This window comes from Furipterus horrens, unplaced genomic scaffold (assembly GCF_987537825.1).
Source record: "Furipterus horrens unplaced genomic scaffold, mFurHor1.1.pri manual_scaffold_2, whole genome shotgun sequence".
Lineage (NCBI taxonomy): Eukaryota > Metazoa > Chordata > Mammalia > Chiroptera > Furipteridae > Furipterus > Furipterus horrens.
In genome coordinates, this window is record NW_028327172.1 from 45,841,122 (window position 1) to 45,865,915 (window position 24,794).

The 24,794-nt window shown below is 39.0% G+C and overlaps 1 protein-coding gene and 2 pseudogenes across 2 annotated transcripts in view; 1 reads left to right on the top strand and 2 right to left on the bottom strand.

The window, feature by feature from the left end:
* The window catches only part of RAB6A (RAB6A, member RAS oncogene family), a 66,174-nt gene that overhangs the window by 17,392 nt on the left and 23,988 nt on the right, over positions 1-24,794 (bottom strand). For both annotated transcript variants that reach the window (XM_090265295.1, XM_090265286.1), the window contains exon 2: positions 13,992-14,050. In XM_090265295.1, coding sequence (XP_090121421.1) covers positions 13,992-14,050 — 59 coding nt within the window. The remainder of the gene's footprint in view (positions 1-13,991; positions 14,051-24,794) is intronic.
* On the top strand, positions 840-1,359 carry LOC150018461 (costars family protein ABRACL pseudogene; annotated as a pseudogene).
* LOC150018462 (U1 spliceosomal RNA) lies at positions 13,275-13,453 on the bottom strand (annotated as a pseudogene).

Below are 24,794 nucleotides of genomic sequence, written 5' to 3' on the forward strand. Positions count from 1 at the left end.
TAGCAAGGGTAAGGGAGGGAAAAGAGGAAAAGGAACATCAATGCACTAGAGATACATGGATTGGTTGCCTCCTGCACTCCCCTAACCAGGGACCTGGCCCACAACCAAGGTATGTGCCCTGACTGGGAAGTGAACCAGCAACCCTTTAGTTCACAGGCCGGCATTCAATCCACTAAGCCACACCAGCCAGTGCAAACCATTTTTAAGTGTACCATTCAATGGCATTAATTACATTCGCAATGATGTACAACTGTCAACATTATTTCCAAACCTTTCCATCACCCCAAAATAGAAACTCTTTACCCATTAAGCAATAACATATTACAATGTATGAATATGCCACAACTGATTTATCCATTCATCTACTGATGTACACTTGGGTTGTTTCTACTTTTTGGCTACTGTGAGTTCCTGTTTTCAATTATTCTTGATCTATATCTAGGAATGTAATTGCTGGGCCACATGGTAATTGTATTTAACTTTGTGAGGAAATGTCAAACTTTTCTACAGTGGCTGCACTATTTTAAAGTCTGTCTTAGTAGGTGTGAGGTGTAATCTTATTGTGGTTTTGATTTGCAGTTCTCTAATGAGTATTGATGTGAGCAGAATCTGTCCATGTGCTTATTGGCCTTCTCTATTTCCTTTCTGGAAAAACATTTATTCAAGTCCTTTGCATATTTAAACTGAGTTTGTCATTTTTGTTGTGACTTGTAGGAGTTCTTTATTATATAGTATTCTGGATATCAAACACTTATTAGACATATAACTTTCAAATATTTCCTCCCATTCTGTACGTGGGGCCTGGCACACCTATATTGAAAATCCATTGTCAGCTCTTCCTCCCTGCGGGTTGAATAAGATAACAGGCCCAGCTAACGCTGCAGCAGTTTTTCATTGGAAAAGAAAAGGAGGCGGAGAAGCAACAATGATTGTGGATCACGAGGTTAACCTCTTAGTGGAGGAAATTCATCATTTGGGTTCAAAAAATGCTGATGGGAAGTTAAGTGTGAAATTTGGGGTCCTCTTCCGAGATGACAAATGTGCCAACCTCTTTGAAGCATTGGTAGGAACTCTCAAAGCTGCAAAACGAAGAAAAATTGCTACATACCCAGGAGAGCTACTTTTGCAAGGTGTTCATGATGATGTTTATATTATATTGCTGCAAGATTAATGTGGTTTGCATATCCTTGTTTACTGTTATTTTCTGGTAAACTGGAGTATTTTCAAGTCAAAGGACAAACATGAGCATACTTAGTGTATTTTTATAGAACTTTGTAAACAAAAGGAGACTCATTTAAAAAGTCCATCCTTTTTATATCTTGGGAGAAAATGTATGTATTACACTGTCTAAAAAACAAAACCTATTATTTTTCTCAGGAATCTGGTTGGAAAATGTAGACATTGAGGCTTTTTTGGTGGGCGTGTGAGAATGTTTCATAAATCATTCTTAGACAGTTTCTCTAGATGATTGACATTCTGTGAAAGCAAGAAACAAACTGAAGACCAGCTCCCACAAAGAATATTATAATGTTTATGTAATAAAAACATTACTATCTTAAAAAAAAAAAGAAAGAAAATCCATTGCCAATAGATATGGATTTATTTATAGATTCTCAATTCTATTCCCCAGGTCAATATGTCTACCCTTGTGCCAGTACCACATTATTTTGATTACTGCAGCATTCTATGAAGTTTTAAAATCTCAAAGTATGAGTCCTCTCATTTTCTTTTTCTTTTTCATGGCTATTTGGCTTCTGCAGATTAGGATTGGCTCTTTCATTTCTACAAAAACAGTGGCAAAAATTTTGATAGGAATTGCACTGAATCTGTAGATTGCTTTCGGTAATTACTATTGACATTTTAACAATACTAAATCTTCTAATGCATTTACCTGGGATGTCTCTCCATTTATTTAGGTCTTTAATACAATTTTAAAGATTTTATTTATTTACTTACTTAAAGGAAAGGAAGGGAGAAAGAGAGTGAGAGAAATATCAATGTTTGAGAGAAACATCAACTGAGTTGCCTCTTGCATGTCCCCAACTGGAGATCAGACTTGCAACACAGGCATGCACCCTGACCAGGAATCGAACCAGCAACCTTTCAGTTCGCAGGCCAATGCTCAATCCACTGAGTCACCCCGGCCGAGGCTAGGTCTTTAATATTTTAAGCAGTGTTTTGTAGATTTCAGTTATACAAAGACAATTTTATTTAAACAAACTAAGAAACACACAAACAAACAAACAGAGTAACTTTTTCTTTTACCTCAAACTATGTGACTATGTACAAGGTCTTGTCTGGAAAAAGTCTAGCTGTTGTTGATATAACAAGAACAGTTTGCATGATATCTGTGTAACATGGCAGCCAAGGACAGTGGACCCGAATGCACATGTGTGGACAAAGATGACTTCATTGTACTAGTGGGATGGTAGACACTTTTGAGTGAGCATGTGTACTGTGTGGCTGTCACACTCAAAATGACTGAGTACAGCAACAAATCTGCATCAAATTTTGCATTAAGTTTGAATATTCTCTGCAGAAACTATTCACATGATTCAGAAGGCCACAGTTAGGGGCAACTGGTAATTGGTAGCTTCATTATGACAACACACCCACTCCTGCATCACGTCTCGTGCAGAGTTTTTTTGAGAAACATCAAATCACCCAGGTGACTTGCACCCTTACAGCCCAGACTTGGAGCCCTGTGACTTCTAGCTTTTCCCAAAACTAAAATCGTCTTTGAAAGAGAAGAGACTTTATGACGGGGCAGGTGATGGCGACTGGGAGAACTGTGTGAATGAAGTCCCAAGGTGCCTACTTTGAAGGAGATTGAGGCGTCATTTTCCTATGTACAATGTTTCTTGTATCTTGTATCTTCTTCATTACATGTCTCTATTTTTCATATTACATGGCTGGATACCTTCTAGACAGACTTCATATTTCAATTATGTTTCTCAACTTAGGGCTTAAGTACATAAAACTGAAGTATTAATTCCATTTTATTACGTTTCATCTGAGAATGTATATAGAGTGGGATAAACCTGAAGTACTGTGCAAGAGCATCTAACTGACAAATGTGAGCAATGTACAGCAATGATATATGGCTACATTTAAGAAATCTCATCATCAGAACCTCATTTACTCACTGTGGTAGAAGCAGCTAATCGTCTACACAAATATAGATCTTCCCCTTCTTCCTTACTAACACATTTATTTAAATCTATATTTATTCCATTAAAAAGACTACATTTTACAGCCTTCTCTGAGTTTTAAATAAATGGGGCTGAGTTGGAATGTGCAACCTGGTTTTCATCCTATTTCTCCTTCCTGCCTGGACTATGTATACCAAAACTCCAGATACCATTCAATAACCATATGGAGGTCATATATTATCATAGATCTGTTAAACATAAAGTTAGAAGGACTCTTAGTCCCGGCTGCTAATGGAGCTGACATACAACCCCTGAACTACCCAATGCATATAATTCTTTTACATGGAAAAAAAAATTCTCAGCTGCTCTTCCTATGGGTAGCCTTCTCTTGGTCTTACTCCTTCACTACCAAATGCCTTCTCACTAAAAAAAAAACAAAAAAAAAACTTTCTCATGTCACTTATTAATGTTACTGTTTGTTAAAAAGAGCCAAAAATAATTTTAATGGTTATAAACAGAAACTGTCATTTTCAGATTTCAAAGCCAACACATATGTTTTTAAAATTAGTAAAAATTAACTTCCAGCCAAGATGGAGGTGTAGGTAGACATGTTGCATCTCCCTCCACAACTAAGAAGGAATAAAATTACCTCAAAACTGGAGAAAACCAGGAGTTTCAGAAAACTGAGCTGCATGGAAGTCCAACAAACAAAGATATAAAGAAAAAATACTCATCCAGACAGGTAAGAGGAGTAGAGCCAGGGCAGAGAGGACTCAGTGTGGAGTCAGTGGCAGTGAAGGACACCTGGGGAGCACTCCCAGTACCAGACAAGACTGCGCAGCTCACGGTTCCAGCAATGGGAAAAATAAAGCCTCATTGCTTCTGACTGTGAAAACCAGTGGGGGTTGGGGTGGCAGAAGAAACTGCCAGTCTCTCAGCAGAGTCTGATTGTTTAAAGGGCCCCAACAGTCCTAGAAGGTCCATAACACCCCCCGCCCCCCCCCCCCAAACACACTCTGGGAACCATGGACAGGGCAACGGCTACAGAGGTGCCAATCTCATATGGGATGTGGGAGAAGTGCCTGGAAAAGGGGCGAGTGCTGAGCATCTTTGTTCCCTCTCAGACCCCTCCCCCACATACAGCACCACAATGTGGTAAAACGGGTCATCCCATACTGACAAATACCTGAGGCTCTGCCCCTTACAATGTAACAGGTAAACACAGGAGCCTGTCAAGTTAAGAAGACAAAGAAGTGAGCACCAAAAGAGGGAACAGATCAAGGTTCCAGTAGAAGAACTAAGCGACGAGGAGATAGCCAACCTAACAAACGCAGAATTCCAAACACTGGTGATAAAGATACTCACAGGCTTGACAGACATGCTTGAGTATGGCAAACAAAGAAGGGAAGAAGGGAAGGCTATGCTAAGTGAAACTAAGTGAAACAAAGGAAAATCCACACGAAACCAATGAAGGGAAGGAAACGGAGGTTCAAATCAATTATTTGGAACATAAGGAAGAAATCAACAGTCAACCAGTACAGAATGAAAAAACAAGAATTCAAAAAAACGGGGAGGCTTAGGAAACTCGTGGACAGCTTTAAATGTTCCAACATCTGAACCACAGAGGTGTCAAGAGGAGAAGAGGAAGAGCAAATAATTGAAAACTTATATGAAAAAATAATAAAGAAAAACTTCCTATATTTGGCAAAAGAAACAGACATACAAGTCCAGAAAGCATAGAGAGTCCCAAACAAGCTAGACCCAAAGAGGACCACACCGAGACACATCATAATTACAATGCCAAAGGTGAAAGATAAAGAGAGAATCTTAAAAGCAGCAAGAGAAAATCAGAGAGTTACCTACAAAGGGATACCTAGAAGACTGTCGGCTGATTTCTAAAAAGAAACTTTGCAGGCAAGAAGGGGCTGGCATGAAGTATTCAATGTGATGAATAGGAAGGACCTACAACCAAGATTACTCTATCCAGAAAAGCTATCATTTAGAATGGAAGGGAAGATAAAGTGCATCCCAGACAAGGTAAAGCTAAAGGAGTTCATCATCACCAAGCCCTTATTACATGAAATATTAAAGGGACTTATTTAAGAAAAAGAAGATCAAAACTATGAACATGAAAATGACAACAAACTCACAACAATCAACAACAGAACCTAAAAAAATAAAATAAAGCAAACTAAGCGAACAACTAGAGTAGGAAGAGAATCATAGGTATGGGGATCATTTGGAGGGTTATCAGCTGTGAGGGGCAAGGGGGAGAAATGGGGAAATGGTGCAGAGATTAAGAAGCATAATTGGTTGGTACAAAATAGAGGGGGAAGTTAAGAATCATATAGGAAAAGATGAAGCCAAAGAACTTATATCCACAACCCACAGACGTGATAAGAGGGGAGTGGGACTGCTTGAGGAAAGGGGGTACTCAGCAGAGGGGAGCAAAGGGAAAAGAAATTCAGACAACTGTAACAGCATAATCAATAAAATATGCTTTAAAAAGATAAGTAAAATAAGTAAAAATTAAAAGAAACCCAAACTTCATGATAAAATGTATAACAGTCCCTCCTTCTACCACATCATTCTAGTTTGGGGACATCATTTACAAATTGAGCTCATAAAGATCAAAATTAACCTGAAAAACAACCTGTGGATGCTTTTCTTTTCAGTTAATATCACACGAAGCAAAGCTATTATAGCAAAGAAGTTAATTAGCCAAAAGCAGAAAGAACAGAAAAAATTCTAAGGGTAATAAACATTATCAGCTATTCCAGCATTTTGAATGCTACTGACATGGAAATAATTCACACATTTATACTGACAAAAGACAGATGAGACATCAGTGATGGCTCATGTTCATCTCCTTTGTGGAAATGCAGTTCTCCTTCATGGAAATGCAGAATACAATAATTTTAGAAGAAATGAAAGGGTAAATAATTCTCCCATATATCTTAATCTATAGCTTCACATTGTTTTGGTGGTAATTAATTCATTGGTTTGGTGGGTGGGTGGGGTCTACTTTATATAAAGCAAATTAAACTGTGTACTTTTACTATGTGAATTCACAATTCAAGATAAAACAATAGCCCTGGCTGATGTGGCTCAGTGGATTGAGTGCTGGCCTGAGAACCGAAAGTTCGCTGGTCAATTCCCAGTCAGGGCACTTGCCTGGGTTGTGGGCCAGGTTCCCCAGTTGGGGGCATCTGAGAGGCAACCAATAGATGTATCTTACACATTGATGTTTCTCTCCCTCTCTTTCTCCTTCCCCTCTCTCTAAAAATAAATAAATAAAATCTTAAAAAAAAAAAGATTAAACAACGGCTTACTCAAATATATCAATGTCAAGATAATGATAACTTTAGTTTAGATATTTTTACTTGGGTGCTCTTCATTCAGAACGGTGCTTACTTGCCCCAAAAGGAATTTTATAAAATACTGCATTTGCAAACTACTATTCTGTCTGACTTCCTAAATAACGGTTTGTCACCTATCCTGATGGCAAAGACAGCCAGCAACCCATAAACATCACAATTTTCCAAAAGGGACATAATTTTCCAATATAGAAGTGATTAAGTAAAGAAAGCCAGTTTTCCTCTCTACCAAGCAATGGTAATCAGCTTCCTTCTGTGGTCCAAACACATGTAAAATTCTGTTGCCTGGCTTTTGCTTTCCTAGCAATAGAAAATAGAGAAATAACAGAAATCGAAAAGGGTGAAGATTAGAATAAAAGAAGAAATAAAGTAGAAAAGTAAAAGGAAAGTCAAAAAATTAAATAAAGGCAAAGAACCCTAGGAAGAGGACGGTAATACAGATTCCATTTCAGAAGGGTAACCATTCATTAATAAATGTGTTTATGTATGGGTATGTATGTGAAAAACATACACACACACACACACACACACATTTTTCCTCTAGATATCTTTGTGCCACATTACTTAGGATAGACTAGGTAGTCTGTGGATTTTAAAAATGAGCCATTACACCGGCACAAAATTGTAGTTATGCAAGATGAACAAGTTTTTTAAAGGTCTACTGCACAACATTGCACATATAAATAATAATACTGTATGGTTTACACTTAAAAATCTGATAATAAGGTAGATCTCATGTTAAGTTCTTAACACAATTAAACTTACTCCCAACAAAATGACAATATATCTGGGGGGAGCTAAAATTTAAAAAAAGTCATTAAAAATTTAAGAAAATTAAAAAACAAGAAATCAAATATCGGATCAGAAAAACAATCTGCCCTGGCTGGCATGGCTTAGGGGACTGAGCACCAGCAAGCAAATGTAAAGGTTGCCAGTTTTATTACTGGTCAGGGCACATGCCTGGGTTGCAGACCAGGTCCCCAGTTGGGGGTGTGAGAGTGGCAACCCACCAATGTATCTCTTCCTCTCTTTCTTAAGAGCATAAATTATTAATTACATAAAATGTATCATTTTTTTGTGAAATAAAACTTCACTTAAAACGAAGTTTTAGATATATCTTACATAAAGCCAGTAATAATTTTCTAGCAATGAGACTAGCTTTTTAATTATTCATTTAAGTTTTCCTGGCCCTGACCAGTATGACTCAGTTGCTTGGGCATCGCCCTTTAAAGCAAATGGTTGCTGATTTGATCCCTGTCAGGGCACATGCCTGGGTTGCGGGTTTGGTCCCAAGTCAGGGCATGTATGAGAAGCAACAAATCAATGTTTCTCTGTGATATTGATGTTTCTCTCCCTCCCTTTTCCTCTCTCTATAAATAAATAAATAAATAAATAAAGTCTTTAAAACAAAAATGATTTTCTGTTGTGTGCATGGTGTGTGTATGGGTAGGGAATCTTGAAACGACTTACTAAAGAACTCTTCACCTGATAAGTAAGTTGGCAGCTAACCACATATGGTCAATTCTTCATATTCAAACATAATACTTAATATACTATCAAGCATATGCATATTTCTCTAAGTAAGGATGTAGTGATATCATTGAAATTTTCTTGTTAAAGCTAACATATAACATAGTATCTACAACTGTAATTCTTACAAAAAACCTGGAGTTTACATTGTTAATTAGTGTCTCCTATTAATGCCAAAGTACAATAATTTGGCTTCATTAGCAACAACCTGTTAATAAAGAATCAAAATTGTTCCTTATCTGTCAAGTTTTATATAACCTCACCCCATCAACGTCACTGATCTTACATATGTATGACTTAATAGCAATAGTTTTAGTGCATGAAAAATAGCAATGGCATGTTCAAGTACACCTGAAAGAGCCCCTTAATTTCATGAAAAACTTGGGTACAACAAAATACTTTTGAACACTCAGAGAACACTACAGACTACAGGACATATTCTTTAGGCTAAGACTCTAACCATTGTTCATATTTTTTAGCCTATGGCATTAGATTCTACTTGAAAAGATTCACAATTATATTCTCAGGAATTTTCCACATATGGCTCAGTGACATCAATACCTTTTTAGTCCCTCAGACTGGTATTTGTAGCTTCTATGCTGAGGATAGAAACATTGCTCAGAATCAAAATACCACCCACATACAAGAGAAGGTCAGCTGGTGAAGCCTATAAGATATAGTTGCAGAGACCTAGAAAATGGGGGATATATGATATAAAGGGGTCCAGAAGAAATTGAAGCACTCTTACAGATTTTCATTTCTAAACTGTCTTGAGAGGTGGCTAAACCATTTCTAAAATATTCAAAAGAATGATAACAAAATATATACAGTACATATTCAGACGTCTGGTCAAGATGGAAATGTAAGTAGACAGCTTCACCTCCTCATGCAACCACAGAGAGAATTACAACTATTTCTCAAAACAAATAAAAACCAGAACTGTGAAAAAATAGAGCTCTATGGAGTCTGACAACTAAGGATTTAAAGAAACCCTTCATGCAGATGAGCAGGAGGGGTGGAATTGCAGAAAAGGGCAGAGTCCCTGCGGAGAGGCTGAGGTGGCGGCAGCGAAACAGGCAGTCCCACACTCACATGTGGTGGATAAAAATCAGGAGGGACACCTTGGGAGCAAGCGATCATCAGACCACACAGCCCAGGGTTCCAGCACCTAGAAGATAAATCCCCATAACTTCTGACTATAAAAGGCAGTGGCGGTTGGGGCAGTGGAAGAAACTGCCAGATTTTCAGGAGAGTTTGTTTAAAGGGCTCAATGCATGCAAACCCATCTGCTCTGGGATTCAGTACCAGGGCAACAGTTGGAAGGGTACCAATTGTAAAAGGGAAGAGGGTCAAGTGACTGGAAACAGGGCAAGTGTCAGGAAAAACTCTAGAAGCCAGGTAGTGGCACTATCCCCTGTCGATCCCCCTCCCCCCGACCTCACACAGCCACAAAGCGGTGAGGGGGGTAGCCCTGCCCTGGAGATTACCTAAGCTTCACCCCAAACAATTCACAGGTCCCTTTTACAGGGAGTCAAAGCAGGTCTACCTAATACCCAGAAACAAATATAGGGAGGCTGCCAAAATGAGGAGACAAAGAAATATGGCCCAAATGAAAGAACAGATTAAAACTCCCAAAAAAAGAACTAAGTGAAATGGAGGTAGCCAACCTATCAGATGTAGAGTTCAAAACACTGGTGATAAGGATACTCAGAGAACTCACTGAGTACAGCAAATGCATAAGGTTAGGAACGAAGGCTACACTAAGTGAAAGAAAGAAAAATCCACAAGGAACCAAGAGTGAAGGGAAGGAAGCCAGGGTTCAAATCAATGATTTGGAACATAAGGAAGAAATAAACAGCCAACCCATACAGAATGAAGAAACAAAAATTCAAAAAAACAAGGAGAGAACACAAAGACTCTGGGACATCTCCAAAAGTGTCAACATCCAAATCATAGGGATGCGAGAAGAGGAGGAAGAACAACAGATTGAAAACTTATTTGAAAAAATAAGGAAAGAAAACTCTCCATATTTGGTGAAGGAAATAGACATGTAAGTCCAGGAAGCACAGAGTCCCAAACAAGCTAGACCCAAAGAGGAACACACTAAGACACATCATAATTAAAATTCCAAAGGTTCAAGATAAAGAGAGAATCCTAAACCCAGCAAGAGAAAAGAAGAGAATTACCTACAAAAGAGTTCCCATAAGACTACCAGCTGATTTCTCAAAAGGAACTTTGCAGGCAAGAAGGGACTGGCAAGAAGCATTCAAAGTGATGAAAAGTAAGGACCTACAACCAAGATCACTCTATCCAGCACAGCTATCATTTAGAACAAAAGGGTAGATAAAGTGCTTCCCAGACAAGGTAAAGCTAAAAGAGTTAATCATCACCAAGCCCTTATTACATAAAATGTTAAAGGGGCTTATTTTTTTTTAAAGAGTATTAAAACTATGAACATTAAAATGACAACAAACTCACAGCTATCAACAACTGAATCTAAAAAAACAAACTAAGTAAACAACGAGAACAAGAACAGAATCACAGATATGGAGATCATTTGGAGCGTTATCAGCTGGGATGGGGAATGGGGAGAATAGGGGAAAAGATGCAGGGATTAAGAAGCATAATTGGTAGGTACTAAATGGAGAAATTTCTAGAATAGTAAAGGAAATGAGGAAGTCAAAGAACTTATATGCACGATCCATTTACATGTACTAAGGGGAGGATTGCTGGAGGGAAGAGGGGTACTGAGTGGAGGGGGGCAAAGGGGAAAAAATCTGGGACAACTGTCATAACATAATCAATAAAATATACTTCACGCACATATATATATATATATACAATACATATTCATTAGCTTCTTAAGAACTGATTTTCCTTAAAAGTCAGATTTATGATCTCATTTCTATGATCTTTATGCTTTTTAATAAAAGGCTTAATTAAAAACAAATACCATTTGGGATAATGGAAATGTTATTAATCTTGATTGTAATGGTAGTTTCATAGGTGTACACTGTCAAAATTTATCAGAATGTAAATAATTCTTTACTACTATCTGATTTTAAGAGCTCTTTGTATATTTTTGGATAACAGTCCTTTGCTGCATGTGTCTTTTCAAATATTTTATCAGTCTGTGGTTTGTCTTCCCATTTTCTCGACAATGTCTTTCACAGAAGAGAAGTCTTTAATTTTAATAAAGTCTAGATTTGTCAATTATTTCTTTTACGGATTGTACCTTAGATGCTATATCTAAAAAACCATGGCCATATCCACAATTATCTAGGTTTTCTCCAATGTTATATACTAAGAGTTTTATAGTTTTTTGTGTTTTACATTTAGGTCTATGATCCATTTTGAGTTAACCTTTGGGAAAGGTATAACCACTAGGTCTAGATTCATTTCTTTACATGTAGATATCCAGTTGTTCCACCACCACTTGCTGAAGAAACTATCTTGGCTCCACTGTATTTACTGCCTTTGCTCCTTTGTCAAAGGTCAGTTGATTATATTCATGAGAGTTTATTTCTGAACTCTGTAAAATACTAAGAATGACATATATTGGTCTCTGCCCTCAGTTCCTGACACAGAGCTCCTAAAATCTTCGTAAATTCCAAGTGGTAAGAGCACTAGGAACATCTCTTATTCTATATTTGGTCTTTGACCCCAGTACCTAACACAGGGCTCCTAAAACCCTTGTAAATTCCTAATAAGAGCATCTTTTGTTCAAATGAGGTAACTTTGTGTGGCTCTTGGGTTGGAGAGAAAGGGGGAGGAGCTAATCACCAGAAAGACCAAGTCATGATTAGAAGCTTGGAATTTTTAGCCTCATCCCCCATTCTCTACAGGGGAGGGGGACTGAAAATGGTGTTAATGACTGCTCATGTTTACATAATGAAGCCTCCATTAAAAACCCCAAAAGCCTGGGGTCTGGAGAGCTTCCAGGTTGGTGGACACATCGATAAACCAGGAGGGTAATGCGTCCCGAACTCTACGGGGACAGATGCTCTTGCATTTGGGGCTCTCCCAACCTCAGTCTATGTATGTATCTCCTCATCAAGCTGTTCATCTGTAGCCTTCATATCCTTTAATAAACCAGTAAATATAAGTTAAGTGTTTCCCTGAGTTCTGTGAGCTGTTCTAGCAAATCACAGAATTACAGAGGGAGAAGATCATGGGAACCTCAGATTTGTAGTATGTAAGACAGAAGTTGTGGGTAACCTGGGGACCAACTACTTGTGACTAACATCTGAAGTGGGGGGCAGGCCCTGACTGGTGTCGCTCAGTGGGTTGGGCATCACCTTGAGGACTGAGGGGTCACCAGCTCCACTGCCAGTCAGGGTACATGTCTGGGTTGCTCACTGGGTCCCTGATGGGGGCATGAAAAAGGTAGCCAATCAATGTTTCTCTCGCACATGGATGTTTCTGTCCCTCTCTTCTCCCTCCCTTCCCCTCTCTCTAAAAATAATTAAAATCTTTAAAACAATAAAATTAAAATGAAGTGGGGGACAGTCTCGTGAGACTGAGCCTTAATCTGTGGGATCTGATGCTATCACCATGTAGACAGTATAAGAATTGAGTTAAATTGTAGGACACCCAGCTGGTGTCACAGAATTGCTTGGTGTAGGAAAAACCTCCACACACCTGGTATCAGAAGTGCTATAAGTGTGTTCACAGTAGGTCAGTAAAGGAAAAAAGAGGTTTGGAAAATGAAATTTTTTCAAACCTTGTTCCACTGATCTATTCTTTTGCCAATAACGACACTGTCTTGTTTCCTGTAGCTTTATAGTAAGCCGTGAAGTCAAGTAGCATCAGCCCTTTGACTTTGTTCTTCTTCTTCAACCCTTTCAATTTCAATATTGTCTTGGCTATTCTGGGTCTTTTGTCTTTCCATATAAACTTTAGAATAAGTTTATCAATATCCACAAAATTACTTGCTGGGATTTTAATTGGGATTGCACTGAATCTATAGATCAAATTGAGAGTAACTGACATATTGACAATATTTAGTCTTCTGTCCTTGCTCACAGACTAACTCTCCATTTAATTCTTCTTTGATATCTTTGTCATCAGAGTTGTTAGTTTTTCTCATATAGATCTTGTATATATTTTGTTAGATTTACACGTAAGAATTTCATTGTGGGGGGGTGCTAATGTAAATGGTATTCTTTTCAATCTCAAATTCCACTTGCTCATTATTAGTATATGCATTAAAGTAGAAGGTTAAACTATTGATTTTTTTTTTTTAACACAGTTCCCCACTACCACAAATTATGCAGTCAAGTTTCCCACATTTGGGAAAATTGCAGCGGTCAGCACAACCGAAATGCAATGGATAAACCTTGCCCAGGGAAAACCACCTTTGTGATCATGGTATCTCCCTTGCCAGGTAAGTATCAATATTAAATTACTGATTTAATGTATGTATTTCTTTTCCTTATAGCACTACTTTAGCTGCATCCCATAAGTTGTGATATAGTGGTTTCCTTTTTCATTTGTGTCAAAGTATTTTCTAATTTCCCTTGTGATTTTGTTTTTGACCCATTGGTTATTCAGGAATGTGTTGTTTAATTTCCACATATTTGTGAATTTCTCTAATCTCTTTATTCTTGACTTCAGCTATAGATCAAAATGTCATAGGATCCTAGACTTGGACAAAATCTCTATAAGAGACTATTTACAATCATTCCTACTCCTAGCCCAGATAGTATCAACGATAATCTTTCATTAGACTTTGGAAGAGATACAGAAATCAAATGAAGTTAAAGATTATGAGCAAAATCAGTTACTTTGTATTTATATAGCCTCTTATAAACTACAGAAAGTGCTTTTATACCTATGACTGCCCGTAAGTGTATTTTTTTTTTTTAAATTGAATATGTATTACATGTAACACAAAATAGATACAATTATTAAGTTTGCAAAAACAAAATACCTGATAGGTGTTGTCAAAACTGTCATACATGAATCTGGTGATCAAGGATGTCTTCCCAACTGAAATAAAAAGAAAAAAAATTCACTCAGTTAACACATTACATTGGGTTCTAGAAGAATTCTTTAAAAAAAACAAAACCTGCAATTAAATGCAATGGGAAATATCTGCAAAGGTTCTACTAACAAGAATGAAAAAACACATAACCCCAAGTTTGTTGAAATGCCTTTCTTTAATTAAATGGATAACAATCTCTTAAATTAAAAGCACAAGTAATGCATATTTATTTAAATAAGAGTTGAGGATGAGGGAAAGATGGAGGAAAACAATCAATTATGTTGGTACCTTTAATTCACAAAAAGATGAAGCAGATATTTACTTGGGTCCTAACAAAAAGAAGTAGGATTAGACCTTGAAGCAATTATAGATAACCTCCTGGACAGTAACCTAGGGAAACTGAGGTTCAGGTCTACTTAATTTAATGAACCAAAACATAACCCCTGGGAATATAAAGAGAGTTTTAGGAAAGGTATGAGGGTCCCAAGAACCAGACTGTTTATGAGTGAGAAAGAAGTAACATAAAAAATTGTTTTAAAACTCATCCCAGGCCCTGGCTGGTGAGGCTCAGTGGAATGAGCTCCAACCTGCAAACTGAAAGATTGCTGGTTCAATTCCCAGTCAGGGCACATGCCTGAGTTGCAGGCCAAGCCCCCAGTTGGGAACATGTGAGAGGCAATCAGTGGATGTTTCTCTGGCACATCGATGTTTCTCTCCCTCTCTTTCTCCCTCCTTTCCCCTTTCTCTAAAAATAAAATAAAAATAAAAATCTTTTTAAAAAAAAATCATTTCAGGATCAGCTCTTCATCAAATGAAGAATGTACAATGGAATATTAATTAGCCATAAAGAGGAATGAAAATAGTGATATATGCCACAACAAGGATGTCTTGAAAACTACACTAAGTAAAAGAAGCCAGTAGCAAAAAACCACATATAGTATAATTCCATTTATATGCAGTGTTTAGGCAAATATATAGAGACAGAGAGTAGGTTAGTGGTTGCTTAAGAATGGGTGAAGATAGAGGAATAGGGTGGTGATGGTTATGGGATGCAGAGATTCTTTTGGAGGTGACAAAAATATCCTAAAACTGTGTAGTGATGGTTGCACAAATCTGCGACTATACTAAAATCTCCTGTATTGTATACTTTAAATGGGTGAATTGTACTGTATGTGACTTTATCTCAACATATAACTGTTACTAAAAATTTATGGTGGTGATGGTTGCACAACGTGAATGTACTTAATGCCACTGAAGTGTACACTTAGAAATAGTTAAAATGGTAAATTCTGTTACGTACATTTTATCACATTTAAAAAAGACTCACACACACAAAAAAAACTTACTACAAAAAATTATGGAGGATTTTTTAAAAATCTAATATTAGAACACCAAAGATAACTAAAAGGAATGCTAAAAACAAGACGATTGGACTTCTGGTCAAGATGGCAGGGTAGGCAGATATGGCTCGCCTCTTCACATAACCACATCAAAATTGCAACTAAAATATAAACCAACCATCACTCAGAACTGTCAGAAATCAAGTTGAATGGAAGTCTTGACAACTCGGAATTAAAGAAACCACATCCATCCAGACAGGTAGAAGGGGTGGAGAACAAACGTGCTGGTCCCTCACCCACATGTGGTGGGTAAAAATTTGGAAGGGATTATCTCAGGAGCAAGGAACCCACCCAACACCAGGCCCCCCAGCCCAGGGTTCCAGTGCCAGGAAGATAAGTCTCCATAACTTCTGGATGCAAAAACCAGCGGGGATTGAGTTGGTGGAATGTTGGAGCTCCAAGCAGTTCCTCTTCAAGAATCCACACAGGGACTCACCTGCTCAGACTCATTTCCTCTGAGCTCCAGCACTGGGTTAGCAGCTTGAAAGGCACCAGTGGTATACAGGGAGAAACTGAGGGGTCTAGCATCAAGGCAAACACAGGCCATTGCCCCTCTTCTAAACTCTCCCCACAGAGAGCTGGTAAGCTGGTGCCATATCTGAGACCATCAACCTGGCTAACACTGTTTCACCAGCCTTGGAGAGGCCCAGAGACTCTGCCCCACACAACTTACAAGCCTACCCAAGCTGCTTTTCCACATGAATGGGTGGTCTTGATTCATGCTTCACAACCTCCTAAATCCTATCAATCAAACAACAGCTGGCTTCAGTGAGCCCCAAGCCCTGCACCAGAAGCAGCCATCATAGAATCACAGCTTGCTTTTGCCTGGGAATCTCCAAGCTTAGGAAAAGCAGCAACCACCTCAGATCGCTTTATAGCTCAGGCAGGGTGGCGAAGGGCAAATCACAGTGAGGGCTGACCTTGGCCTGCACCACCTAGGAAACCCCAGAGCCTGCACACCCAGTGGACAGCTACAGACCATGTTGGAGCACCACCACCCTGCCCCTGCACAACTGATCCTCCATGGAGGGTGGAGGTTGGTGGTCAGTGGTCACAGCCCATCTATGCAGCTGAATAGCCTGGGTAAATCCCTCCCATTGATCTGCCAACACAAACCAAGGCTCAACTACAAGAGGGTGTACTCAGCTCACACAAAGGGCAAACCTTGAGTACCCAGCTTGGGTGATAGGGGAGGCTGTGCCAGTGAACTCTACAGGACACCTATTATATTGGGCCACACTGCCAAGACACGGAATTAAAGCAGTTCTATCTAATACATAGAAACAAACACAGGAAAAGACTGTCAAAAGGAGGAGACAAAGAAACATGGCCCAAATGAAATAACAGATCAAAACTCCAAAAGAGTTAAATCAAATGGAGATAAGTAACGCTGGGCAACAATTTTTAACATAATTCCTGTTGAGTTAGATTTTCAGCTGTTTTACACTTAAATAGGCATGCTGATTTCAAAACTGCAGTTAGTTTTCTTTTATCACATCAAGATTTTTCTGTACAGCTTATCCTAATGTGACCACTTTGGCTGGATCCAGCCTGGATTGAGGGAAGCACTAGTGCTCTCCTATTGGCTGACAGCAAACCTCCGTTGAGTGGGGTGGGGTGGGTGGGGGAGACGACCTTGGAGACCAGCGACAGGTTCATACTTGTCTAGGCTGTTCAGTTACACATGAGACAGTGTGGTGACAGGCTGTGTGCCGCTCTATATAGTGAATCGTATTCTGAAGGGTAGTCCGAGTTCTTGTCTGCATACAAGGAGTTAGCAGGATTAATTTTTAAATTTACATATGTACTTATTTCCTTTCCTTCAGATCACATCTGCCTCAGCTATTTCTCGTTGTAAGTGCCTAAACAACCCTGATTAGTTTTGTTATATCTGTGGCAGGCAGCTTCACCATTCCCAAAGGACAAACATCAGCACATTTGTCAGGCAAGTCTATTTTGCATATTTTAAAGTAAAACTTGGTGATCAAGATAAATCTTGGGTCCCCCTCGTAAGGTGTACAAGCAGTGTTGAGAGTTTACATATGTGGACGAAGGGAACACGTGATAAATTGCCATTTGGTATGCCTATGGTTTGGTGAGAGCCCGGAGATCATTCAAGGTGACTGTTACTTTTGTATAGTGAAAACATCAGGATAGAACAAAAAAAAAAAAAAAAAAATGAATGTAAAATAAGAGTATCCTAGTCTACCATCAGCTATATGCCCAGTGCCTCATTCAGCTGAAATCCCAGTGCCAGTTTCCACTGAACTACCCTCTTTTGAAAAACAGAAGTATGGTGAAGAACTGACAGCAATGATGAAGACTTTGAAATTGAAGATGACTCAGTTCATAAGGGATTTGATCAGCATGAGTTGAATGATTTGGCATGAGATTTGGGACTATCCAAAAAGGCTTCAGAACTCCTAGCATCAAGATTGCATGAGAAGAACTTGCTTGAAAAAGGAGTGAAGGCATCCTACTTTCGATCAAGAGAAAGTGCATTTCTGCAGTACTGTTGAAGTGATGGTGGCTTTGTGTATTGCCATAATATACATGGTTTAATGGAGGAATTGGGAATTCCAATCTAGAACGCAACTGAATGGCGACTTCACTAATAACTCAAAGCAGAGCTTGAAGTGTTTCCTCCTCCGCAATGGCAATTTATTTGGTGCAGTCCCAATTGGCCATTCAGTTTGTTATCGTGAAGAATATGAAGACATAAAGAGAGTCATTGATCTGCTGCAATATCACAAGCACAACTGGATCATCTGTGTTGACCTTAAAATGGTCTTCTCCCTTTTTGGTCAGCAACGCGGATACACCAAGTATCCCTGTTTTCTGTGTATGTGGAACAGCAGAGCTCATGAGAAGCACTGGGTGAAGTCAAATTGGCCTCCATGATCTGACCTCAAACCTAGTGATCCAAACATTCTACATGAGCCACTTGTTGACAGAAAGAATATTATATTCCCAACTCTGCACATAAAACTAGGTCTCATGAAGCAATTTGTTAAAGCTTTGCCAACTGAAGGAAACTGTTTCAAGTATCTCATTTTGGCATTTCCTAGCCTGTCGTTTGAAAAGATAAGGGCGGTGTGTTTGACGGTCCACAGATTTGGCAGCTCATTAAAGATGAACATTTCATCAGGACAATGTCAGAACTCCAAAAGAATGCTTGGTTATCATTCGAAAACTTTGTCAAGGACTTCCTTGGAAATACACAAGCACAGAATTACACCAAAATTGTCCAGAAACTCTTGGAGAACTTCAAAATGCTTGGTTGCAACATGAGCATCAAGGTGCATTTTCTGCATAGCCATATCTTGCTGACTTCCTGAAAAACCTTGGTGCAGTCAGTGATGAGCAAGGTGAACAATTCCACAAAGATTAAAAGGTCATGGAGGCACGGTATCAGTGTAGATAGGATGTACATATGCTATTGTTGGAGCATCAGGCAAGATTGTCCACAAACTGAACACTCCGGGAAAAGCTATAAGTGTAAATTTTTACCTTAATATGTATGCTTGGTAGCAAAACTTTACTACTTGTATACAATTTGACTTACAGTAACAATATATAGCATTTATATGAACAAAATAACTCTAAATAAACAGTATATTCAGGTAATTTTTTCTTTATTTTCTTTTGTATGTACCTTTTGTATGATTTTTGGGACAAAGAGAGGGTTTCCTGTACCTTAAATAGTTGATGTGATAGAGAAAAACTGAGATCATTTTTGGATTCAGATTCCAGATGTTAGTCAAAAACAAGTGTCAAATCTAACTCTATGAAAATTGTGTTTCCCATTGTAATCTATCAGAAGCAGAGTTCAAAATACTGGTTATCAGGATGCTCAAGGAACTTAGTGAGGACCTCAACATCATAAAAAAAGATCCAGTCAGAAACAAAGGATACACTAATTGAAATAAAGAACAATTTACAGGGAAACAACAGTAAAGTAGATGAAGCCAGGATTCAAATCAATGATATGAAATACAGGGAAGCAAAAAACAACCAATCAGAACAACAAGAAGGAAAAAGAATCCAAAAAAATGAGGATAGTATAAGCAGCCTCTGGAATAACTTCAAGTGGTCCAACATTCGCATCATAAGAGTGGGAGAGGAGAAGAGAAAGAGCAAGAAATTGGAAATCTATCTGAAAAAACAGTGAAAGAAACCTTCCTTAATTCAGTGAAGGAAATAGACATGCAAGTCCAGGAAGCACAGTCTCCCAACCACGATGGATGCAAAGAGGCTCACCCAAGACACATCATAATTAAAATGCTAAAGGTTAAAGATGAAAAGAGAATCTTAAAAGCAGCAAGAAAAAAGAAGTTAGTTACCTACAGGGGAGTTCCCATAAAACTTGCAGCTGATTTCTCAAAAGAAACTTTGCAGGCAAGAAATGACTGGCAAGAAAATGCAGTCATGAAAAGCAAGGACCTACAGCCATAACTGTTCTACTCAGCAAAGCTATCATTAGAATCAAAGGGCAGATAAAGAGCTTCCCAGACAAAGAATATCTAAAGGAGTTCATCATCACCAAACCATTACTATAAGAAATGTTAAAGAGACTTATTTAAAAGAAAAATATCAAAACTATGAACAATAAAATGGCTAAAAATGCATGTCTATCAACAATTGAACCTAAAAAACTAAGCAAACAAGAACTGAGACAGAGACTTCCAGCCAAGATGGAGGTGTAGACAGACACGTTGAGTCTCCATCCACAACTGAGAAGGAATACAACTACCTCAAAACTAGAAACAACCAGAAGTTCCAGAAAATCAAACTGCATAGAAGTCCAGCAAACAAAGATATAAAGAAGAAATACTCATCCAGACAGGTAGGAGGGGCGGAGCCGGGGTGGAAAGGACATGGTGTGGTGGCAGTAGTGGTGGCAGCAGCAGCGGCGGCGGCAGCAGCAGCAGCGGCGGCGGCAGCAGCAGCAGCAGGCCAACGGAAAGCGCAGTCACACGTTTTAAAAAGTTAGGAGGCACACCTTGGGAGTGTTCCCAGCTCCTCAACCGACCTCACCAGCTCACAGTCCCAGTGCGGGTGAAAATCAAGGCTCATTGCTTCTGACTGTGCAGACCAGTGAGGGTTGGTGGGGAGGCAGAAACTGCAGATCTCAGCAGAAATTGCCGATCTCAGTAGTCTGCTTGTTTAAAGGGCCTCCACGGTCCTAGAATGTCCACAGACCCACCCACTCTGGGAATGACGGCCAGGGCAACAGCTAGAGAGGCGCCAGTCTGGTGCGGAAGTGGGAGAGGTGCCTGGAAAGGGGACAAGTGCTGGGTAGGCAGCATCGTTCCGTCTTGGACCCCTCCCCCACATACAGCGCCATAACGTGATGAAACAGGTCGCCCTATACTGACGAATCCCTAAGGCTCTTCTCCTTACAACGTAACAGGAGCGACAACTCTACTTTGACACAGAGGCAAACACAGGAGCCTGTCAGAATGAGGAGACAGAGAGTATGGCCCAAAAGGGGGAACTAAGAGACGAGACAGACAGACAACCTAACAGATGAGGAGACAGACAATGTAACGGATACAAAAAACTGGTGACAAAGATGCTCACAGGCTTGACAGATATGCTTGAGTACGGCAAATGCATAAGAGAAGAAGTGAAGGCTATGCTAAGTGAAACAAAGGAAAATCCACACAAAACTAATGGTGAAGGGAAGGAAACCAAGGTTCAAATCAATGATTTGGAATATAAGGAAGAAAAAAAAAGTCAACCAGTGCAGAATGAGGAATCAAGAATTGAAAAAAAATGAGGAAAACTTACCAAATTTTGCAAAGGAAATGGACATAGAGGTCCAGGAAGCACAGAGGGTCCCGGGCAAGCTGGACCCAGAGGGGACCACACCAGGACGCATCATGATGAGATGCCAAAGGTGAAAGATAAATAGAGTCCTGGGGGTAGCAAGAGAGGCGGAGAGTTGCCTTACAGGGGGGTGCTTATAGGACTATTAGCTGATTTCTCAGAGGACCCTTTGCAGGCAGGAAGGGACCAGCAAGCAGTATTCAATGTGATGAAAGGCAACCTGCAACCAGGATTACTCTATCCAGCAAAGCTATCATTTAGAATGGAAGGGCAGATGAAGTGCTTCCCAGACAAGGTAAAGCTAAAAGAGTTCATCATCACCAAGCCATTGTTATATGAAATGTCAACGGGACTTACTTAAGAAAAAGAGAATCAAAACTATGAACACTAAAATGACAACAAACTCACAACTATCAACAACTGAATCTAAAAAATAAAAACAAAATCTAACTAAACAAACCAGAATAGGAACAGAATCATAGGTATGGGGATCATTTGGAGGGTTCTCAGCTGGGAGGGGTGAGGGGGAGAAATGAGAAAACGTTGCAGGGACTAAGCATAACTGGTTGGTACAAAATAGACAGAGGGAAAATAAGAATAATATAGGAAAGGGTGAAGCCAAAGAACTTATATGCACAACCCATGGACATGAACTAAGTGGGGTGGGATTGCTGTAAGGGGGGTACTGGGCAGAAGGGAGCAAAGGGGAAAAAATTGGAACTACTGTAACAACATAATCAATAAAATATACTTTAAAAAAGTGAGGCAGAATCATGGATATGAAGAACATTTTGATGGTTGCCAGACAGGAGGGGGTATGGGGGAATGGGCGAAGAGGTGAGGGGATTAAGATGTACAAATAGGTAGTTTCAGAATAGCCATGGGAATGTAAAGTACAGTATAGGAAATGGAGTAGCCAAAGAACTTGTACGCATGACCCATGGACATGAACAATGGTGGGAGGACTGCCTGAGGGAGAGGGGTGTGTTGGGTGGAGGGAGGCAATGGGTCAATAACTGGGACAACTATAATAGCATAATCAATAAATTATAATTTAGAAAAATAAAAACAAGGGCTGATTATTAAAGGTAGAGAAACTACTGGCCTCTAGAAGACTAATTTAGGAGATATTTATATAAGTGGTAAAATAATTTCTCACATAATATACTTAGAATTTGAAGAATATTAAGACTGATGTTTGTATACAAAAATCTCAATTGCTTGATAATTCTTGGTCTGTTATACTGGGTAGATAATACTGAAACAGAACCACTAGGTGTTTATTTTTTCCCACAAAATAAGCCACCATATAAAATTAATATGCTATGATAATAATAGTAGCTCAAATCAGATGCTATGATTTTAGTGACAAGAGCTAAGGAAAAAAAATCCACTACCTGTAGTCACTATTCCATCAAAGTAATGAAGACTGCTGGAAAAGGTACCTAAGGGCTACAGCAGCAAAGCTCAGCTATAAGCAAAACTCATTACAATATCATATCCTTGCAATATCATGTCCAAGATGTCTTACCTAGGTGTTGCAATTCCATAGGAAAACAGAATCAAACCAAGCTAACATTACTTCAATGTAGCTAACCTGGTCAACAACACTAAATCCAATAATCTAGTAACCTTTCTCTAAAGACCTAAATTAAATTAGGATTTTGTTTCTCCTAAATTTAAAAAAAAAAATCTATGACTACACTTGTGCAGTCATATTCAAAAATGGGGAGAATGAGTTGGTTGTACAGAATATTTGTTAAAATAAGTAATTTCACATCTATGGCTCTAAAGTTGTTCTTAATAATGGTGCTTTAATTCCTTTACAATAATATTTATGTTAAAGGCATTAGACCTAAAGTACTGTGAGTTTCCAGGAGAATGAAATGGAAACATCCAAAGTAAAAAATATATATATTTACCTACATATGAGATGAAGACAGAAATGATACTCACATAAAAGTAAAGACTCACTGGCCACTCTTAACAAAGATAAATAACAAGTAAACAAATATTTTAATGCTTGGATGGCTACTATTTCTCACTTCATTCCAAAACTAAGTTCATTCCAAAACTAAGTGCTATGGGACTTGGCCAGTATGGCTGAGAAGGTTGGGCATCATCCCGAAAACAGAAAGTTCATGGATTTGATTCCCGGTCAGGGCACATGCCTGGGTTGCAGGCTAGGTCTCCAGTTGGGGTCATGCGAGAGGCAACCAATCAATGTTTCTCTGGCACATCAATGTTTCTGTCCCTCTCTTTCTCCCTCCCTTTATTTTCAGAGAGAGGCAAATAAAATCCTTTTAACCCTTGAGTGGTCACATGGATGACAATAGTCATCCATGCAAAATAATCACCAGTTTTAGTCCAATGTCAACATGTCAACGCTGCGTGTGCTCTGATTAATAATCTTCGGAAGGTGTTACATCACTTCAATTCTGGCCAAGCACCTAAGCCATGCAGTTTACCCGGAATTCTGAGACAGAGAGAGTTGGATAACACACGACATCCACGTGACCTCTCATGCTCCATTCGGAAGCATGACCACTGTAGGGTTTTAAAAAAAAAACCCTAAGTGTTAAGGATCATGGAGGTTGGGGGATGATTATGAAAAACAACTATGACTAAGGGAGGCCGTGACCACCAGCATTTAAAATACATCAAAAGAGACAAACATACAAATGTACAAGACTGAACATGAAAAGAACTGTGCAAAGTGTTCAGCTTCTCTACTGCCAGAGGTGTATTCTTCCTTAATTTACAAAACATTCCAAGGCTCCCTATTATCCATAAGATAAAGTTAAAAAACCCTAACAGGCATTTAAGAACCTCTAAAATCAAACTGGAGCCTAGCATTTTAGTTTGATCTATCCCTGCCAAACATAACTTCATCTGACAGGGATGGAAAGCTATTAGTTATTCAAGCATAACGTACTTTGGGGCCTCTGAGATTTTGCTCATGTGCCCTAATTCTATGGAACTTTTCTTCCCAGTTACATTATGAACTCATAAATTTAACCATCAGGCATGTTCTGAGTGAAGAAAAGAAAAAGTAAATTACCTTTCTAAATTACTGTCAACCTAAGATTATATTTCTACCAGTATTTTAGATGACAGCAGGGCTTTTATTTTATTCCTACAACAAATCAATACACATCTATGAATGTATCTTAAGGATAAAAAGATGGGTTGTAGACTTCCGGCCAAGATGAAGGCGTAAAGACACACGCTGTGTCTCTTCACAACTAAGAAGGAATTTACAACCACTTCAAAACTTAAAAAGAACCAGAAAATCAAAACTACAGGGAAGGTCGGCAAAGAAATAAAGAGAAATAATCAGCCAGAAAGGTAGGAGGGGCGGAGCTGAGATGGAAAGAAAGGGGAGCGGAGGAGCAGCTGCAAGGGCGGTGCTTGGCAGGAGTTGGGGGGTGGGGGTGGGGGTGGGGAGGGACAGCGCCACTAGGGGGACAGCGCCGCTAGCAGTACAGCGACATAGCCATGGTGAAAAACAGTCATA